We start from the raw sequence: 20,490 nt of genomic DNA on the forward strand, positions 1-20,490 counted from the left end.
CCCCCCCCACAGCGACGAGCATCTGCCCGGGTTCCACAGAAGGGAGGCCTCGCTCCTCTCGATTTTAACTAGAAAGCTGTCATTTTTGCTTTGCTACCTAAAGAACAGGCCGGTGTCGGGTCTCTAACGCTGCGAGCCCTCCAAGTTATTTTCCTGTGCTACAGGTACGTAAAGAAAAACAACTGAGGTAAAAATCCAGTTGCACGCGATGCCTGGGACGCAGGACTGGGGCGCTTCAAAATGCTTTCTGCCCGTCCCCGAGGAAGCACGGCGGCGTCTGTGGGCACTGGCACCGCTGCTGCCGTTCTTGCGCTGGGCTGGGGTGGGTTTTTTTTTTTGTTTCACAAGGTCTTAGACCACCATTTGTTTTAGGATTGCAAAAGCGTGTGGTCTGGCTTTCCGAAGGCAAGACTGCAGTTCTGTGCTCTTCCCACTGAAACTACGGTTGGAGATGTAAACACTCACAAAAGGCCCCCGGAACATCGAACCAGCACCCCGAACACGGTGGCACTCGAGCATCTTCCCTGATGTTTCCAATCAAAGCAGAAATAACACTTTTCCTATTCTGTCTTGTATTGCCTGAATTCCCTTCACGTTTTCAGTTACAGTGTGAGACGCTACTCGCTCTCCTGAACAGAAATATCTTACTCATTTCCACTCCTATAGGTTACTCCGTTTCATCCCAGGAGAACTGTAGTGCCGCAGTGTGTGAAGTGATGCCAATGGACTGTTTGTCAGCTTCAAAATATTTAAGATAACTTCAGGATTAATGGTGGTGGTAAAAAACCTGAGATACGGCACAGCAAAGGAGCAGGGTGGGGGCTACCGAGAACCCTCTCCCGAGGGTGGTGTAATCAGCAATAAACGCATCAACACTGAATCGGTGTAACTCAGGGGGGGAAAAAAAAAACCAAAACAAAACTATTCACTTCGTTTACAGAAACAACTTTCAGGTTTCTTTTTGGTCATAAAAAGTGACCTTTTGACTTCTCCCTGTATCTCCCCTCTCGGGGGGGGGGGAAAACCCAAACAAAACTATTTCCTTCGTTTACAGAAACAACTTTCAGGTTTCTTTTTGGTCATAAAAAGTGACCTTTTGACTTCTCCCTGTAGCCCACCCCGCACACTGGCCGGCACCGGGCATTTATCGCTTTTAACTCAGGGCAGCGCAAGTGGGAAGCTGCAGTACCGGTAAGGCTGTCACAACATCAGCTGTGGCTCCGGAGCGCCTGTCTGCTTCCCCAAGCCCCCGTCGCTGGCTGGAGACAGGGCAGTATGCATTACACCAGGAGGAGATCCAGCTCTGCCTCCACAGCGAACGCCAAACCCATTAGCTTGGCGCATTAAGAAATTCCTACGGCTGGCCCTGAAGGGGTAAAAGAAGGCTAAAAGCCTCCCCTCCTCCCCCCAGGTTTGGGGGCCGCCCTCGGCTGATGAAGTTCTTCCCGATATGATTTGCGGTGATCTTGCTCGCAGCGTTTTGGAACGCTGTGCGCTCACACGAACACCATCGCTCGTCGTTTCAAACACGGGATGACTCAGATGTGCTCCAGCGACGCTGAGACAGAAAAACTTGTTCATCTCACTGAGACAGGGATCAAAAATTGGGCCAAAGCTTTAAGATGGGGAGTAAAGGAATGGTTTCTAAAATACAATTGTCTGGGGAAAAAAGCAAACAGCAACAAAAAAAAACCCCAGTCCTATTGTCCCCAACTGCATTTTGTTCCTTAAAAATAACCTCTATAAAATTACAGATTCTCTGCTTCAAAATCTGTCCAAATTTTCACTTTGCCCTTTCCAGGTAACCGCAGATTCCCACTTCCCCAGCTCCTCAGACTCCATCATTTAAGACCTAGAAGGAAGGACCCTGCCTTTCCCCTGCTTCTCCACGCACACGGGATGTTCTCGCGTTGAGGTGGTGAAGGCGGATTGCTGTAATTCAATTCTCTCTCAGCAGCGCAAGCGTATTGCTTCCACCCCCTTCTCTAGCTGGGTGATGCTCTCCTGGTAACAGCCCGGGCAACGGGTGTTTATTGCCTTTTCCCTAAGCATAGTATTCGTTCTGATACGGCTATAACGATGCAGGTAGCTCTCATACCAGTTTACTGCCTCTCCAGAAGGTCTTTAATGGTAACATCTCTTCCACTGACACGACTGTGCTCTTTGAGGCCGCTCCCGATCCAAAAGCAATGCTGAAATACAGACTGATTTGCAGAGCTGAGGCTACAGAAGACGAGCCCCCCGCGCCGGAGCTTCAGCTACGGCTGTAGCAAAGCACGGTGCAACCACCTTGCCACTCCTTTTCTGGTTCCTCAAACGGGACAAATTCAGTTACACTAAGTTGGTGGGTATTATTTTACCCATTCATTTCCTTTACTAAAATATTATGATTGTTTAATATATAACTATGTCCTGTCGGTATTCATCTTCTATTAAAACCTCAGTTAAGAATTCATTAGACAGAGGCTGGGTTGGCTGGTGGCTTGGCCGAGAGGCCGCTGTGCCTCGGCCCCGCGGCATCTCGGGCAGCTCAGGCTGGGAGCCGTCCCTCAAGGTGTGGTAAATGTCTCTGAACCGCGCGTCTTCCCCGAAAGAACCTGCCTCAGTTGGATTCATTAGGCAGAGGCTGTTTCGGCTGGTGGCTTGGCCGAGAGGCCGCTGTGCCTTGGCCCCGCGGCATCTCGGGAAGCTCAGGCTGGGAGCCGTCCCTCAAGGTGTGGTAAATGTCTCTGAACCGCGCGTCTTCCCCGAAAGAACCTGTCGTTGCAGGTGGGACGGACGGCGCCGCAGAGAGAGGGGGGTTGCATTTGGGCAGCTGTGACCATCAGCCGTTTCCCCAGCTCCGTCCCCACCATGGCACGCACGGGATGAAGACCCCGGCGAAGTACGTTTGCCCTTTTGAAAGGCAGCATTGCTCACAGTTCAGCTAAGGAGCTTTTTTTATTTTAAAGCCCTTTTTTATCATGTCAAAGGCACAAAGGACTTTTTCTTCTTTACCCTAAAATCCATCTAAATTTAGAGGAGTCTTTCATTACGATGGACCAGCAAGGGAAGTATGCGAAGAATTTTTACTGATTGACTTAAGGTCACTAGTCAAGAAAGGGTGTCTCCAGCTTCGATTTAAGATACTGTTTTGATCCACTAAGCCTGGAAGGGAAGGTCAAGCTATATTTTATAGATAACCTTAATCTCATAAGGGCTCCCTTTCTTACAGTCATCAAGTCTCCTTATTACAAACATAATTAACACTTAGTAAAAAAATGCAATTATTTATGCATATGCAACCAACAAACAACGCGTACCAAACTCCTGCGGGGAAGTAGCCGGGAGTTTTTATCCATAGTTAGGCAGCTGGACCACCCCTCTGACCATTATACGTAACAGATCAATAACGTTTCCTCTCGTCAGGAGGGAACCAGCTACTGCCTAATCAAAGTTACACTGAAATCTGTTCTTAAAGCAGGGCTGACATCTCTAAACAACTGTGCCCAACAAGGCTGTCATATAAAGTCACAGATATTTTATGATTATTTTTGAACGAAGCCTGTCTGCATCTCAATCCTTTAAGAATGAATTTCCTACCAGCTGAAAACGAGAAGCTTGTCGTAATATTTTTTTTAAGTGCCATGCCCCTGTACGGCAACACGAGACAAGCTGTCCCCCAACGGCAGCTCACTCGTCACGTTCTACCTTCTCCTCCGCTCTCCGCTGGTCGCCGGCGTGACTCACCCACCTGCTATTCCTTCCCTGACACTCCCAGGCTAAACCAGCCCGGAATATTTCTCCCTGACAACAGTGATACTATTGCACAAAAGGCTTAGCCAAGGAGCAGCGTCAGTTGCCCAAGTGCATTCCTCGCAATTAAAATTTCAAAATAGAGAACTACAATTCGGACGCCACACCGACCTCACCCGGCTCCTCAACCCACGTGCACTGCTGCTTCCCTAATGGTATAAATAATTCCCCTGCGGATTCAAATAGCAATAGCCCGAGGGTTTCCTCACATCTGCCTTTGAACGTACAGCCTGAAATTTAGTGGCATGACTCCTATATTCCTGCAGTGGCCCGGCCGAGGCAGGACGTACATCGCTTGAAGATGGGAATTGCTGTAGGCAAGCAGAGCTGGAGGCACGACCGGCACGGGGAGGAGGAGAGCATCCTTACCAGGACCGTGTGCATTCCCGTGTAGAGCCTGCTGAGACACACCAGCATCGAAAACACAAAGGCTGCGACCAGGCCTAGTTCGAACGGATACTGTGAAAAGGGGGAAAAAAAGTAAACACACACATTACACAGTCATCCACTTTAACATCAGTGCATCTCTGAAATAAAACATCCAAGCAGCCGGACTGACGTAAGGATCTCGTGTTGGGAAGCGGCTCCTGAGCTGTACTTTCCCAAAGAGACTAACGTGACCCGAGACGAGACCTCACATCGGCCAACGTGCAATCCTGCTGGAAGGTCCTTCCGTTATCTGTGGTGCCCACCTTTGCAAAGGTCTAGCCTCAGCGCGGGGAAACCTGGGAAACAGATGGCATTTGCAGAGCTTTTCCCCAACAATATCCACCTGCAAAATCCATCTTAGTGCTAAAGACCTTAAGGAAAAAAGGCACAGCACGTTGTACAAGCGATGCCCGAGGTTGAACTGCAGCCTCAGATCACCCCAGGGGAACGCGATAGCCGCAGGGCCTGACCAGAAGCGTGATCAATAGTCCTCGAGCAGCGGGCTGGGAGGGGAAAATCAATGTCTGGGCTGAAACCGCAGTCCAGCTATTAGAGCAGTCAGGACCGCTCTTCCCTGTGACGCTTCAGGTTTAACCGTCTTCTGATGAAGCTGGTTTTGCTTAATTCCCTCTCTGAGTTGCCTATGAACATGGAAAGAAGTGTTGAAATAAATCAATATTTAAAAAGGAAAAAAACCCCACACATTTGGTAAAGAATAAGCTTAACATATTAGCCCTTAATCCACCCATTCAAATCCTGAAACCAAGTGGGCCGGTGGGCTCCTTTCAGTCCATAAAGGACATTTTTCTGAAAAAAGTAAACCAACCCAAAATATAAATCAATGAAATTAATTCACCCGATTTGACACAAAGTCTCCATCTACTGTCGAGGGGCTGACGACCGACCAGGGTGGCCGTAGGTCAGCGCAAAAATGCTTCTGTGGAAATTTTAAGCATAACAACTCGCTCCTGACCCTTTCCCCCCGGCGTCCTCTAGCCCCCGGAATAGAGGGCTCAGACCCGGCTGCAGATGTCACTCCCCGTTCATAAAACGCTACTTTTTTTTTCTCACTTCTCTAAGTCTTCGGAGGATTTACGCCCACTTTATTCCCCCCTCAGCAGGCAGCCTGAGAGCTAGTTCAGATCGGTAATTGATGACTAGGGCAGCTTTAGAAGATAGCAGCGTAACATACGGGTAGATTTTTCCTTCTTAATAGAGGCAATTAAATCATTTAATTATTTTACAGCAGCTTTATTGTTTCATGGCAGTTTCCAGGAAGTACAAGACAGCCCGTGAAGAGCCGCGTGTCCCACGGGTAGCTTATCGACCGAGGAGGAGGAGAAAGTGCTGCTGACCAGCTCTTTTTGCCAGATCGGACGCACGGGATGGATCTGGCCTTCCAGGGCTGACAAATATCCCATCTCATGGCTCCCCCTCCCCGTCCCCATCCCGCTGCCAAGCTGCTCCGACCAGTTACCGTACAATGACCAGGGAGCAGGAGGCTGGCAGCGCAGCTTTGGGCACCGCTGACCCGCTCGCTCATCCCTGCACCGTGGGCAGGAGCAAAGCCCGCTGCTTCACAGCTGGGACCGGATGAGTCTGGAAGTTAAAATTAATTCGGAGACCTCCGTTTCTATGAGTTACAGCCCCAGGACACAGCACCTTTCATCAAACGGGTGGCCACCTTTTCTCCCTGCACACACGCTGGCACCGCGGGGAGGACACCCAGGGACACTGCGACAGCGAGACCCCCCGGCCGTACTGCGAGCCCTCTTGGTTACCTGGGTTTCTCTTTGAAATACGCTTGAGAGGGCTGAGAAACACACTTAAATACGATGCAGCCAGGAAGTTATTATTGCTAGAGTACAGCAAACACGTGTTTGGATTCATAAAATGAAACGAAAATAATCATCGTGGAGAAATGAGTTTCCAGAAAATAAACCTTTTAGAAAGATAAAAGGCTGAAGGTTTGGGGAAAATAATTATGAGATCTCCCCAGGCAGCCTACAGCTCCAGTGCAGTGAAACTGCTGTCACTCCTCTGACAAACAGGCTCTCAAATCGTGTTGTGTGCTACTAGTCTAACACAGGTTAGAGCCAGGGGATTTCCAAGGATGCTTTTCCTGCATCATACGAAAACCAGGCGACACAGAGCTCCTTTGGTTTCCCTGGGAGCCAGCGTTTCCCCGACGTGCAGCGTTGGCTTGGCGGGCACGGGGCGAGCACAAAACGCTGACGCCGGGCAACTTCCGCAGCAGCACGGCGGCTCCCTCCACGGTCACCCCGCGTGCGAAAACACAGCGAACACGCCAAACCGCGGCAGGGCAGCGCAACCCGCCCGCGGCTCCGAGCGGGCTTCGTGCTAAAGAAAGGAGATTTCCGCTAAATTTCTTCTTGTGTCTATTATCAGCCAGCTACGGGCAACAACAGGGAAAAATACACTGTGAAAAGTGTAACGCAGAGCTCCTCTGGAAGCTGCAACAGCTTTGGATTTGCTAGTTTTCTGTAGCTTGCTGGAAGCAGACACGTCCTTTTCTTTTTTTTTTTTTAATTTTCTTTGTTTTCTTTTTTCTTTTTGTGACCCCTACCTTGTACTGGTTCGTGGTTGCAGTGAGAAAGGAGAAGGAGATGGCAGTGGCAGCCATGGCGTGGGTGGAAGGCATCCCGTACTCCGCGTCCGTCCTCATTTCCAGCTTGACGACAGGTGGCGAGAGGGGCCGAGGCCACTTCAGGATGTCCTTGGAGACCTGGCCTATGTACATCACTATCTGGGGAGAGGAAAGGCCACAGGGCTGTCAGTCAGCACGGGCAACCCCCGCTCCAGCCCACCCGAGAACCACCTCTATTTCTGCGCTTTTTCCTGCAAAATCCACCACCCGAAGCGCAGAATTTTATCCCCTGAATTATTAAAGGGGTTTCCATTAACCCGGGCAGCGAAGGAAGCGGCGGTTTTACTGCACCGTGTTATAACCCGATCAGGAGTGGGACCAAAAGGAGGGTTCGCTCACGAGATGCAGCAATACAGGATGGTGTGAGACGGACAGCTGGCTCCCACCCTGCGCTAGAGAAGTTTAAGTTTCCTCCCTATCCCTTACAACCCCTCTCCTGCAAAGCAAACAGATGTAAGAGAAATTTTTCTGCCGCCACCTTTAAATCACCACCTTGCCCAGCCGCGTCCGTCCCCCCCCAGCTCCACGCAGCAGCTCTCCGAGGGCAGCACCAGCTCTCCCGTTCCCGGCAGCTCCCGCTCCACCCACCGCACAAGGTGCTGCAGGAACCCCGCTGGGACGCCCCGCTGGTGTGGTTATTAAATAATAACCTTAGCATCCTTGGGGAGGCAGCAGAAAGAAAACTGGACGAGCAACATAAAGTACCAGTTCTCCTGCCTAACTCCCTAACAACAAAAGGCTTTTGTGCCCTGCTTGGGACACCAGAGGTGTAAGCAAGGGCTCCATTAATTAGCTACTGAGCGCTGCAATGCAGCGATTTTGGGGGAAATGTTGTATTCTCAGGTCGCTGCAAGCAGCAGTAATGGGAAGCAGAGGCAGGAGGCAAAGCCGGCCAGCATCCCCGAGAGGTGCAGCCCATCCAGCAGTGCCCAGGGCACCCGCCACGCTGACATCCTCTGCTCCTCAGCACCCCCTTCCCAAAGGCAACAGGCTCTCGGCATCCACAGCGAGAAGGATGCGAACAAAAGGCACCCAGGCTGTCCCTGGAGGATGTATTTGCTTTCTATTGCCCTCATCCTTCCTTTGGATAGTGCAGCAAGACACGTGCAAAGCAAGCTCTACAAAACAAAGCAAACCTTTTTTTTCCTTTTTTTTTTTTTTAATACAAAAATCAGGTTAACTGGCGTCTGCCATGAAAGCTCAGTTGCTGCGCGAGATGGCTCGCTGCTCTGCTTCTCACGCTTCCACTAGCAAAGGAGGGGTCTTAAAAATAACACCCTTCCCATGCTGGTGTTAGCCGTATGCCAGAACAGCGACACGATCATCCGCTGCCACGGTTATCACCAGCCACGTTGCATCCCTCTCTCTCCCACCAGCCATCTAAAAAATGGCTTCACATTAAAAGAAAGTCATCAGGATTCAGGATCCACGAATCAGGACCAGGGAAAAGTCAAAACGTCACGTTCCTTCAGCCCCCTCTCTACAGCAAAGGGCACGCCACGGGGAGCGCTAGGCTTACAGCCAGCACCAGAGCCTGGAAAAGCGACTGCTGCTGCCTTTGCAGCCTTTATCCCTCCTCCTCACATGAATCACATCGCCACCTTATTATCGGCACCACCTGTGGCACGCCTGGCTGCTCCTACTTCGCCCTGATATGCGGGGCATAGGACAGCCAGCAGATACCCTGCCCGGACTGTTCACAGCAAACAAAAGGCTCAAGGAACAAGTGTCTTAAGGAAACCACCGGGTGGGTTTACTTGGTTAATGCCACCAGTTTCCAAATGGATGCAGGCACATCTTTGGAAGTTAATTAAATTCCAGGGTTGAAAGCAAAATTACTCTCTCCAACAGAACATAAAACATTGAGGCTACCATTCGTGATACCATCTGAGAGGCAAGGTGGGATGAGCCAGTTTATCAGCAGTCCTTTATAATAATGACTTCCACTTGTAGAAGTATTATTAGCACTAGTACGTAAGAGTATTGCAGAAAGGGAAATGAGTCATCTTTGAAATGAAGGCTATGCTAGGACTCCTCTGATGGTGAAAAACAGGCTGAATGCTGGAGGTGGTATGTGTAAGCAAAAATACCAGGCATCCTCACAACACCTTCCTTCCTGGCATTCCACATTAAATTCTGACCCTTATATTTTTTTAAACACACATATGGTATAGACACGTACGGTAATGAGAGGTGAGACAACCTCCATAAAATATGAAGGGGAGTCCAGAATACGTTCAGACTAAGCACTGCCCTCTGAAGCACCAACCTTTGCCTTCAGCTTATCTGGGTGCCGTGCGCACGGTTTTACGTGCAATGTCCTGGATTATTTGGCAGAAGCGGCGGTTGTGGGTGCGGTAAAACATCCCCCATCAGCCGAACTGGCAGGCTTCCCCGAGAAGGCGAAAGATGACAAGTGCACCATTGCTAAAAGCCACCCAGCAACGGTGTTGCTCTGGTTCGCCTGCCTCCCCACGCGCTGCTCACAAGTGGCTGGAGGAGCGCAGGACTGCCCAGGCTCCGCGCGGGCTCTTCGGCTCGCAGCACGGCGAAGCAAGCAGCCCAGAGCTCCTGCCAGATCTGCCTGTGGTGGGCAGAGGGGTGCCCTCCCCGGGGAGACGGCCCCGCAGCACGGAGCGGGGCAGGCAGAGCATCAGCTGGGACCTGCACATCCCTCCCCAGAGCATCAGCCAGTCCTGCTGGGGACCGTCACGCAGCTGGCGGCTGAGGGCAACACCCCCGCGAGTGTACCAGGCACAAACTCCCAGAGCTCAGCCACAAATAGTTTAAAAAAAAAAAAGAAAAAAGAAAAAAAAAAGTAGGAGGCCACCACAGATGCGGTCACTACATGCCACAAATAGAAAAAAAAAAAGAAAAAAAAAAAAAAAAGAAAAAAAAAGTAGGAGGCCACCACAGATGCGGTCACTACATGACAAGTGTTTTGCAGAAACACACTTACAGCACTGTATTTCATTGCAGGATATATCTGAATTGCACTCTGCTGCGGCTCTCATCTCCTGAGGATGGTAGGTATCTGCCTTGGCTAAGTGGCATATTCTCTCTCAAGCCACATTTCATTATTTCCTGACCTTATTTCTCTGTCACTTTGGATTTACTCTCTAACAGTCCCAGGAAAGAAAGCAAGCAGCCTGAAAGTTTTGGCCGGTTATCAGCTTTTTATAACCCGGTTATCAGCCTGTTATAACCCTGTAATAAACATTGTGAAGCATAAGCACTGAAGCGCTGGAAAGGAGGGGAAGGGAGATGGAGAGACGAGCATGGGGGACAGGCTAAAGATCAACACAGAGCTAAGCCTCACCTACACTTGACTTGAATGACCTACTTGTGCAATGCCAAAAAATCTTTGATGGCCCTGGAATAAATTTAGCACGGGCAGAAATTACAAGTCCAGACCAGCAAGTAATTTGGGATTGCTTAAGTCCACAGGACTGGGTAATTTTGCTGTGCTTTCCAGCCTACCCTAGGTAAGCCAAACAGCACATCCACGAGGGCTTCGGACAGACAAACAGGGGAAGGTAGGTTAAGGCTTGACCCAGGAGCGTGTCACCTCGTAGCAGCAGATCGGCAGCAAGTTTATGGGTTTCAAAGTCTAAAGCAGGGTGATCCCTCAAGCCTGCAGCGCTGGGCTTCAGCCAGCGCCCCTTTCTTCACACGGGCTGGGAAGATTTAGGGAGGAAGGAGGGGCTGGGCTCAAAGCATACTCACCCAAGATTTCAATTAAACCCATTCCAAAAGTCTTTACGTGCTCGTGGACTTTTCCACCCGATGGGTCTCCAGGCCCAAAGCTGAACGTTGGAGAGAAGAGGGAACAGGCCCTTGAACACTGAGCGAGCAGACACCGCTCGCTCTCATAGGCATGGCAAAGAAAAGAAACCTTGAAGCAAATAAATTCTTCATGCGTTATTGTTCTGTTTGCTTCTTTCCTACGTTGCTGACATTTTTTGCCTACCTAGAGTGCTATATTACGGCTCTCGGTGCTGTTCTTCTGTGTTTATTTCTAGATCAGGCTCTCTTCCACTCCGTCCGAGTGACGCTGATCAACTGAATTTTCTGCAGTTCTGGTGGAAAACAGTTTGCAGACATCTTCAGCATAAATAATTTTAATCTGCACATTAATAAGTACCTCTGTTTCTGCATGGGGAGTTTGTCTGAACCTGGAGACTTTTCCGTTACCGAAGCAACAAAGTCAAAGCCATGATGGATTGTGTTGGACACAGTTAGCTGGAGAAGATAACTACACAGAAACGCACAGGAATTTAGCTGAGATTTCAGAAAAGTTGATGGGGTGGGCATGGCTAATTCCCTTTACTCTGAAAGCTGGCGGCAGCAACTCTAACTACCACGTACCTCGGACTGTTCCAACTTTCCAAAATGAAATATAACCGTTTCACACCTGAGTTACAAAGCTGTGTTGGCAAAAGAGGGGGCTGCTCGGGCCGGCAGGGAGGGAGGGGAGCTGGAGTTCAAGGCTGGGAAAGGGAAAAGGACCACAGGTCAGCACCGCAGCCTTCCCGGGTCACTGGACACCCACAAGCGGGGCCCAAACCCGGGCAGAAGCAAAGCGAAGCTCTTGGGCATCAGACAGGTCCGTACAGGGAGCCCTCGCCCCCAGACCCTCACCACAGTTTCCCACAGGAGCGCCCTGTTAGGGGAGGCAAAGGGACTCTGCTCTACCTCTATCTGCAACTCCTACAAGCTACGGTTGTGACAAATGCTGCGATGCGAGTCCTTACTAAAGGAATGATGGCAAAAGCAAGGTGGACCATGGCACGGGAGCAGAGGTGTGGTGGAGAGGTCGCTAGCAACAACCACGCACACGCATAAGGCAGGGAAACGCCGCTTCCCCTTCTGTATGGAGGCGTGCACACACACACACACACACACAAGGAAAAGTTGCTTACATACCGCTGCCGCGGTGGGGACCCTCAGGAAGTTATGTCAGCTCCCTAATATTTGCAACATCACTTGACAGTGACACAGCAGCACCAGCTGGAGACGTAGGAAATAAAACGCATCCCCCCAGACCCTTCTTCCAAAGCCACACGGGCATGGCCCGTCGCTGCGGGGCTGTCCCCGCCACTCCTCCCTGCCTGTGTGCTGCTCCGCTGCGGGCTGCACAGCTCCCATGTCCCCTGCCGCCGCTCTGCCTCCGTGAAACGCAAACCAGGCACTTCATTCATGCGGCTGAATCCACGAGCTGCATCGGCAGGCAGAGGAGAGCCCAGGGCTAGGCGAGGCAGGCTTTTCCTCCTGAGAGCTCCTGCCCTGCACTGCAAGGGAATATCTTACCCACATCTTGTCCTGCTCCGTGGTGAAGCAGTAAGCAGCCTGGCTTACTGAGCCACGCTTGAAATCTAGGGTACAGCTACCCTAATCTGTTCAGAGTTGAACCAGCCTCTACCGTTTCTGCGCTGCCAGGTGTTACCGCATCAGCTCGGCACGCTGCGGTCATGCTGGGAACGCAATGCGGCACAGGCTGCGCCGAAGCTGCCGTCCCTCCCGGGGGTCCTGCATTTATAACTGCGCAGGCTGAACACGTGGGCCAAGGCAGCAAGCCTGACACACGGGGGCATTTTTCTAACCCCATGCCCACAACACCACTATTCAGTTTGGGATTTTCTGAATTTCCAGGTGCTACGCAGATGACTCAAGCCTTCAGAATTAAATCCTTTCAACAAATGCAAGAAGCATTTAAAAATTACTTGGGTAAAGACCTCTTTCTCGTTGTACACGCTTGTTCCCCTCTCAAAGGCTTTTTCCTGTAACGCTGTAAGCAACTTAAAAACAAGACTTTCCTCAGACTCTGCTGCCTACCATACTGCTGCGGCAGCCTGGGCTGCGTGAGGGGAACAGCAATCCTTCAGAGCCAGCGCGTCAGGTGAAGGAAAGACAAAGCTGTCCCACTATGGGTCAACAGCATTACATTTTACTACAGAAATGTAATTAGCAATTGCTAGCAGCACAACAGCCTTTTTCTGAGGTTTCCTCTGAGTCCCAGATATGGTCTGTCTCCAAAAATACATCCTCACCTGGGGCTTGGTACTGGGGTAAACAAAAGGAATCTATCTTTGTGTTTTAACAGATCTTGCTTTAGTGAACAACGACAAATCGAGGCATTGGCAGGGTCCAGGCGCCAACGTATTTGTCCGGGGGTCCCTCTGGGGTGAGGGGCTGTTCCCCTCCCTGTGGGCATCACAGTCCCAATAAAGTGACCCGGCTCCTTGACATTCGCATAACTCTGGTATCGCTCCAATAATTTAAGAAGTGGTTTTGCTCACCTGCAGGTGTTGCCTGGCATTTTCACTGGTTTTCCCTCGCTACTCTTGCAATCGCTGCGGGCAGCACTTCTGTGGCAGGAAGCAAGAGAGCTGCACATATTTACCCCCGCGGTGCAGACCTGTACGAAGGCACATAGACACACAGAGCCGAGCCCGCTCCGTACGCAGAGGCACGGGACCGGTGCCTCAAGGCGCAGTTTCCCCTCTGGAACATTTACGTGGCGGCTGCCCAGACCCCGAATCTGGCAGGTTTTAGGAAGCGGGCCCAGTGCTGCAGGCGTGCTGCGTGTGGCGCGTCCTCCTCACGCGCCAGGCATCCCTCCTCTGCCACAACCTCCGCACGGGGACGGACACACCCGACCGTCCCACAGGCGTGGGAAGGTCGGGAGGGGCAATTCTTTTTGCACTCTGTAACATTTTGGCTAACAAAGGTGACCCAGAACGTATTTATTTTCAACTTCTGATTTTGCATCTCTCCCATCTCCGCTATTGATCTATTAAAAGGACAAGATGAAATTCTAGAGAAGACGTGGGATCAAACAGCATTGGCGACTTCTTCCCCGAGACTCACGCTCTGGCAGCCTGACTTTGAATCTGCTGTTTTGGCTCCAAAACAGAAACTCTGTAACCTGGCTCTAGAAACCCTGCCCCGCAATAGTATTTGTCGTCTTCCCAGAAAGGAAATTTACAGTTTGAAAATGATGTTGCTTTTGTTTTTATCATGATCTCTGTGTGCTGATAGGAGTGACGGAGCACATCGGGAACACTGGAAAGAGGAGGAAAAAAAAAATAAGGATGCACTATTAATAAACTGGCATTTGCAGGAGATTAGTCAAGCAACAGCAAAGACTGTATCCTGAAAGTGCCAGCTATTTTTCGTGGTTGTCAAGGCAGGCGTGACTTTGATTCACCATACAGAAATTAAACCAAGCATCCAGTCTGCACTGTTCACAGCTTCTATTCTCAGCATCCCCCAACTAAGGCTTAAGTGAACAGATAACACTGCGACAGAGAATAGCTGTGACTGTGCCCCTCGAGCATCGCTTGGTTCACAGTGAGAGAGGAGCAGAGCGAGGAAGAGTATCTTCTTCTGGAGATGCTCCTCCTACCCCCAAGTCATTGCCGAGAACTAAGGTTTGGCTTCAGGGACACAACCATGAAAGGCAGTGAGCAGCACTGCTGGCCTTTTGCCCTGGTGGCAGCCCGGGTGGAGGAAGCCCCGCAGAGCCCCAGGCACCCCCAGCCTGGGGTGCCCTAAGCCACCCTCTGATCGCATCCTGCTCCCCCATCCCCTCCCCGAGCCACGGGGATGCCGCCCACGTGCAGAGATGCCAACAGCGACCGTGAGGCTGGGCACCTCCTTGAGGCACACGCACCTCACGGGAGAGGGCGGCTGGCTAGGGGAGCTCGAGGATCCGCCGCCTCCAGCGCGGTTACTGTTTTCCAGAAAACACATCCATCTTGTGCTAGCTGCGCGGGAACTTTACACGACGTTTGTCAAGGATTTGGTCAGGTGCAACGGGACGTTCAGGGTTGCATCGAGCCGGTGGGATGCTCGAACGCTTATTCCAGTTGTGCCGGCCACGAGGTGAGCAGCACATCCACAAGGCGGGTCTCCAGCCCACAGCCAGCAGTGCCGTGCTGAGCGGCAGCGCAGCGTGCATGTCACGGCAAGGGGCAGCAGGGGACAGGAGGAGGGAAGAGACAGCACAGACAGCTTCTTAAAATATACATATATATGTATATATGTACATATATATATATATATATATGAGGGAGGACTTTGGCTCTCTGAAGTCACACTTCAGAAAAACAAAACCAGAACAAGAAGATCAAGAGAGCCTTGTGCCTCCAGAAGCATAACCAACCAACGTCCTAGGACGTTCACTCTGCCTTTAAAAGAAGTCTTCAGACAAAAACTATAACATAGCTGGCTATCTTGTGATGGGTCTAAATAAGAGACATTTGGGCCCGCAGTCTCCTGGTAGGAGGAAAAACTGCTGTCACGTTGATCTGGTTTATCATCTAACACCTAAAACTGAGAAACTGTTACACCTTGTAGTTCTAGTGAAATACAAAACATTTCCAATTTAAACTTCACCTTAAATTATTCTGACTGAAATTTAGCAGCCTTGAACTGACATCAGGTACGCAGTGTTTACCTTAATTCAGCATCTCGGTTATGAAAGCTTCACTGGCACTTTTTCTTCAAGGGTAGAGTACAGCTATCAGCACGCACAAAATTCTCTCTCAATAAACACTTCATATCATCTTGCACATGGCATTTTCTTTCATGGACCATTTATTTCTGTATTCTGACATTTTGTAGTTACTGACATGCTTGAATACAGTCTTACATGTTCTTATGCAGTGTAATATATGGAGCTTTAAAGAGTTTGACTTTCCAGTGACTATGTTTATCAGCTCTTCCAAGCTTGTTTTGGTGAAATGTTGCAAAAGCACAAAAACGTTTTGGTGAAGTGTTGCAAAAGCACAAAAACTAACACACACACAAAACCCACTAAAACCAGAGTTTGCTGCAAAGCGCGTTTTCAAAGCAGCATCCAAGGATTCAGTTGCCACCCATAGTGACTGCAGGTAAATTCCTGCTGGTTATTAAACTCCTGGTTACTCCGGGAGCCAGAGTTCAGGGCTAATCATTCCCAAGTAACTAAATGCTGACAGCCTTTGGAAAACTATTCCTCTGAAAAGCAAGACGGGAAACTAAATTGCCACGGATTCAGACCCAGGACCTTCTCAGACCTGCCCGTGCTGCGCCCAGCACCGCTTGGGCCCCAGCCGGGGTGAGCCCCGAGGGGCACAGGCAGCCCGGCGGGTGCCCGCCTGGCACCGCCAGCCACCCAAACCCTGCCTTCCTCCGGAGATGCCGCCTTCACCTGGGTGAGCAGCTTATCGCTGTCATACGCCGACAGCTTTCACACCTGCCCCGACAGAGTCCACGTTGGCCAGCTCTTACTTATATTCTACAAATTAAAGTTTTTTAGGCTTAAAAGAGGTGTGAGTACATTTTACATCCACACACCCTGAAAAAAAACAACAACAATTTCCAAGCATGCTGAATGGCAAGCAGAAACTGTTAACTATTTTCTTTTTTTCCCAGGTTGAAATTCCACACCAAAATAAAGCTTTCAACCCTGAAGGGGTGCAGAGATTAAAAAACCAAACTGAACTTTCACCTCTCGAGCCGAGACGTGCGGTAAATTTGAAGTACATTTAGGGGCTGGTTCACGTGAAGTTATTTTTCATCTCTGCGCTTCCTGGTTGAAGTAGCAAGAGTCACAGGCAAAGCCTCGTCTGCGCAGATTCAAGGGTGTTCACTGCAAAGAGCTGAAGAAGGGAAGCGAAGACACCAGGGTGCCTTTGGCACTGACCCAGCATCTTGACCGGAGGTTTCAGGCTGTTATTTCACCTGTCCATCCGTACAGGGAAAGGTAACGCATACATACGTACTGCGAACGCTCGGAGGACAGGCACCGTGGAAGCGCAACGTGCCACTTTACGCTCCCAAAGCGCCTGGATGTGGCCGCAGCCAGCGTTTCCCTGAGCCGTCCAGCTAAACAGAAAGCCACGAGCAGCCGGTTTTGGGGACCCAGGACTGGAGAAGACATCCCAGGGCACCAAGTCCACTCCTCTGCTGCTGCTGCTGAAGTAAACTCTCTTTGTAGTTTTTCTTACTGCCCTTCACCCTTCTAGAGCTATTTCACAACCGTCAGCTTCAACTTAGCTTATTTACAACTGTCTTATGCATGTTTCTCCTCATGACTGTACTTTTATTTTAAGAAGCTCCTTCCTTCCCCTGGCGTTTACAGCCAGCCCCATTCTCCTGCTGCTGAAGTAAACTCTCTTTGTAATTTTTCTTACTGCCCTTCACTCTTCTAGAGCTATTTCACAACTGTCAGCTTCAACTTAGCTTATTTACAACTGTCTTATGCATGTTTCTCCTCATGACTGTACTTTTATTTTAAGAAGCTCCTTCCTTCCTTCCTCTGGCGTTTACAGCCAGCCCCATTCTCTCTCCGACTTCATTTTGTTAGGGACTTATCTAAGCTTTCAGTCTCTGCTCAGAAAATAGCCTGTTCCCTAATCATCCCTGGCCCTGCTCCAGTTCGAATTTATCTCTCTCAAATGTGGGGGACTGGCTCTGCATAAACTATGACAGATAAGATGGCAGGAAGGCCTTGTAAACAGCACTAATACTGCTTTCATTTTTAAGGGAAGAAACTCCCCTGATTCATCCTGGGACCCCGACCCTGTCATTTCCACCTCGCAGCCGAAACTCACAGGTTTAAGTCCCCAATAGCACAAAATGAAGCACCACACTCCGTACCACTTCTGTTTCTCCACCGCCCAAGGGTAAGCCCACTTCTCCCAGGCGGTGGTCTAACCCCCTTCGTCACGACCATCCCTGCCCGACGTGGTTTTACCAGCGCGTGTTCCCAACGTACCCGTGCGCTTTGCACCAGGCTCACGAAGAAGTCACTGCTGGTCCACCATCCCTCCCTGCCGAAGAGCTTCACTAACAAGCTCTCCTCATCCCAAACAGTGTTAAAAGGGAACTACCACTACCTTCTCCTTAGGGCTCTCCGTCCGATACCAGCTCCTTTCCCCAGCTGGGTAAGAGCCTTCTGCAGACCGTGCCTGGGTGCTGCACTTGCCCCTTAGTGCTCTTCCCAGCCTTCTACCGGCAGCTGTTTTCAGAGACTATCGGGCTACCTGGATTTTTACTTTCATCTAACACGGCTGTTCTCCGCCCCACATCGTCATCCGTGCCGAAACAGAAGCATTTCTTTAAAACTCTGAACTGCAGATAGCCTGCGGATCTGCACTCCTGCTCACCGCGGTGTCGCCAGACAGGCGTCCTTCCAGTGCTATCGCCAAAAACCTTCCAGTAAGTTAAAAGCACAGCTTTGTCACACCGAGCACCTTGGCATTTCCCGTGCAGCTAAGCCCATTCTGCTGTCGCGTACACGACCAAGGTGTCTAAGACAGACCGACACCACCTACAGCACCACAAACGCCGGTGCCTGTTCACAGCCTGCTCGCCAGCAAATAAGCCACCCAGCCGAGCTTGCCATAACGTTAACACATAGCCTGCACAGACGTTTTTAGCCATTTCACAATTACGTATAATTAAAATGTTTTTAAACTGCAGATTGTCACAAGTCTGTGTATTTAAAACAGCTTCTCCTTTTCAGTATAAAATGCAACTCCAGAACTCCCGAAGTCAAAGAATAATATTAATAATCGTAATATCACATGCTTGAATACTCTAATTAAACCAGCCTAGATCTGGCCAGTACTCAGACGGACTCCTTGCAAGGTAAAGGCAAGGCAAGTCTGCAGAAAGGCACGCGAGGAGCTCTAAAGAGTCATTTTTTGAGCAATATGCAAACCCAGAAGGCAGTGACTACCAATTATCATCTTCTGTGGCACGTTTCCAGAAGCAGTAGGTGTACTCCTGGCCAAAACCCAACTCTAATTATACAGTGTCCACCTACTCCTAAATTTCATCCGCAAGTTATTTTTCATGTTCTCTTTATAAAATGTATCGACTAGGGTTACTGGCACAGAACGACTGATGCCTTCGGTCCAAGGCCGGGTGCGTTTGAAGGGTATGAGCCAATTCGGATTGTTTTTATTTCCCATCATATTATTTGGACAAAAGACAGAATATTATTAACCAGAATTGACTAAGTCAAGGAGAAGCTTCACTGTAAAGAAACAAAGCTCGCATCCAAGTTTTTAACAAGCTTCAATTTCTTAAATCGATGTAGATTGACAGCTAAACCTCCAGGGTCTGCCATCTGCCAGAGATGCTTCCTACCTCCCTTCTCTGTTCTAAAACGGTCTTATTTGGGCAGCAAAGATCTGATCGATACCAAGATGAGCAGTGGCAGCGACAAAACAACAGCCATTCCCAGATTGAAATGCCTGGTTAGCTACTGGTTTCCAGTGCCAGAATGGAAATACATTATTCTGGACACCCCAAACCGCATTTGTGAAGGCTGAAGCAATGCTGAAGCCAGTTAATTTGAGAATGCTCTGGCGTTAACAAAAATCAATGCTTTTAAGTCTTAGCCTTCAACAGAGAATCCGATTCCCCCCCCAAAGTGACTGCAGAAGCACCCTGTTTATTCTGCTGCAGCCTGCAATCCCCTTCCTATTAGGTTTATACTGATTTCAACTGAACCAGAACTATATGAACAGGTTATGCAGAAGAAATTGGGGTAAGAGAAAGATTTCCTAAAGTTATAAAGAAGGATCCTTAAAATACCATGATAGCTTGGGAAGGAGGTGTTTTCCCAACTCTTCTGTGCAAACCCCATCAAAAGCAGCTCAGTCAGTTGTTGGGCTGAAAAAATAAGTCAGTGCAAGACGTACCGGAGACGAACAGACAACCTGCGTCAGCTAATGCCTCTCGCCTCCTCTCTCAGCGTCGCAATACCTCTGCTTCACAAACGCACGAGTCACACGTCTAAATAACGTTAGCTTTTTCTTGTTTGAAGGGATTTTGTTTGTTTGAGGGGTTATTCTTACTCTTAAATATTCGTTTGCTACAGTTACAGAATTAACAAGTACGTGTTTAAGTCATAGAAATACTTACAGACCAAATAATTATCATCCTTCTAGACACAGAGTGATCTATGTTCCAGTAGGTAAATGGAAGGAAAGTGATATAAAAAATCTCTTCACCCAAAGCAGCTGAAAACTTGAACAAGTAGTAGTAGAAGTAGTTCTTCACAATATACTTCTGCGCGCAACCCTGGAAATGAGAGGATTTTAGAAAGTTTTAGTGAATTAGCAAATTATATAAAACACGTAAGATAATTTAACTGTTACAGTTACCAGCCCTTAAACCAAATAATTTGTTGGAACAAGAACAAGCGTCAGGAAATGAAGTTCAATTTTTATAGTAAAACGAAGACTACAGCGATGGCTCAGTTACATTTCCTGCAGATCAGAAATCTATTCAAACTAACTAAGGGTAGCAGTCACATTGACAAAGATTTCCGGGAGATCGGATCAGTCTTTCCTCCGAGGAAATCAAGTATATTTAAGAACGGGTACCGATGCGTTAATTCTGAAGTTTCTACATCTGTAGATAAAAAGAGGCACCGTTGCTTTCGCTGGAAATGTGTTTTGAGATGAAAAAAGTAAACTGCAATTACTGAACCACTTCATTTTAAATTTGCCTCATTATAGCAGGCAAAGTTTACCCCGCTAGTCCCTGAAATTTGCCGTCGGGTGCCGCTGGTATCAGCATCCCCTCCACCGCCC

General features: G+C 49.4%; 1 protein-coding gene across 1 annotated transcript in view; it reads right to left on the reverse strand.

Annotated features, from left to right (window-relative positions):
• SGPP2 (sphingosine-1-phosphate phosphatase 2) overlaps window positions 1-19,969 on the reverse strand; it is a 23,344-nt gene extending 3,375 nt beyond the window's left edge. The window contains exons 1-3 of the mRNA XM_019471331.1: window positions 19,817-19,969; window positions 6,812-6,991; window positions 4,165-4,254 (exon numbers count right to left, since the gene is read on the reverse strand). Coding sequence (XP_019326876.1) covers window positions 4,165-4,254; window positions 6,812-6,991; window positions 19,817-19,834 — 288 coding nt within the window. The 5' untranslated portion in view covers window positions 19,835-19,969. The remainder of the gene's footprint in view (window positions 1-4,164; window positions 4,255-6,811; window positions 6,992-19,816) is intronic.
• Between the last annotated feature and the right edge of the window lie 521 nt (window positions 19,970-20,490).

This window comes from Aptenodytes forsteri, unplaced genomic scaffold (assembly GCF_000699145.1).
Source record: "Aptenodytes forsteri isolate BGI_AS27 unplaced genomic scaffold, ASM69914v1 Scaffold1, whole genome shotgun sequence".
NCBI classification, from domain to species: domain Eukaryota; kingdom Metazoa; phylum Chordata; class Aves; order Sphenisciformes; family Spheniscidae; genus Aptenodytes; species Aptenodytes forsteri.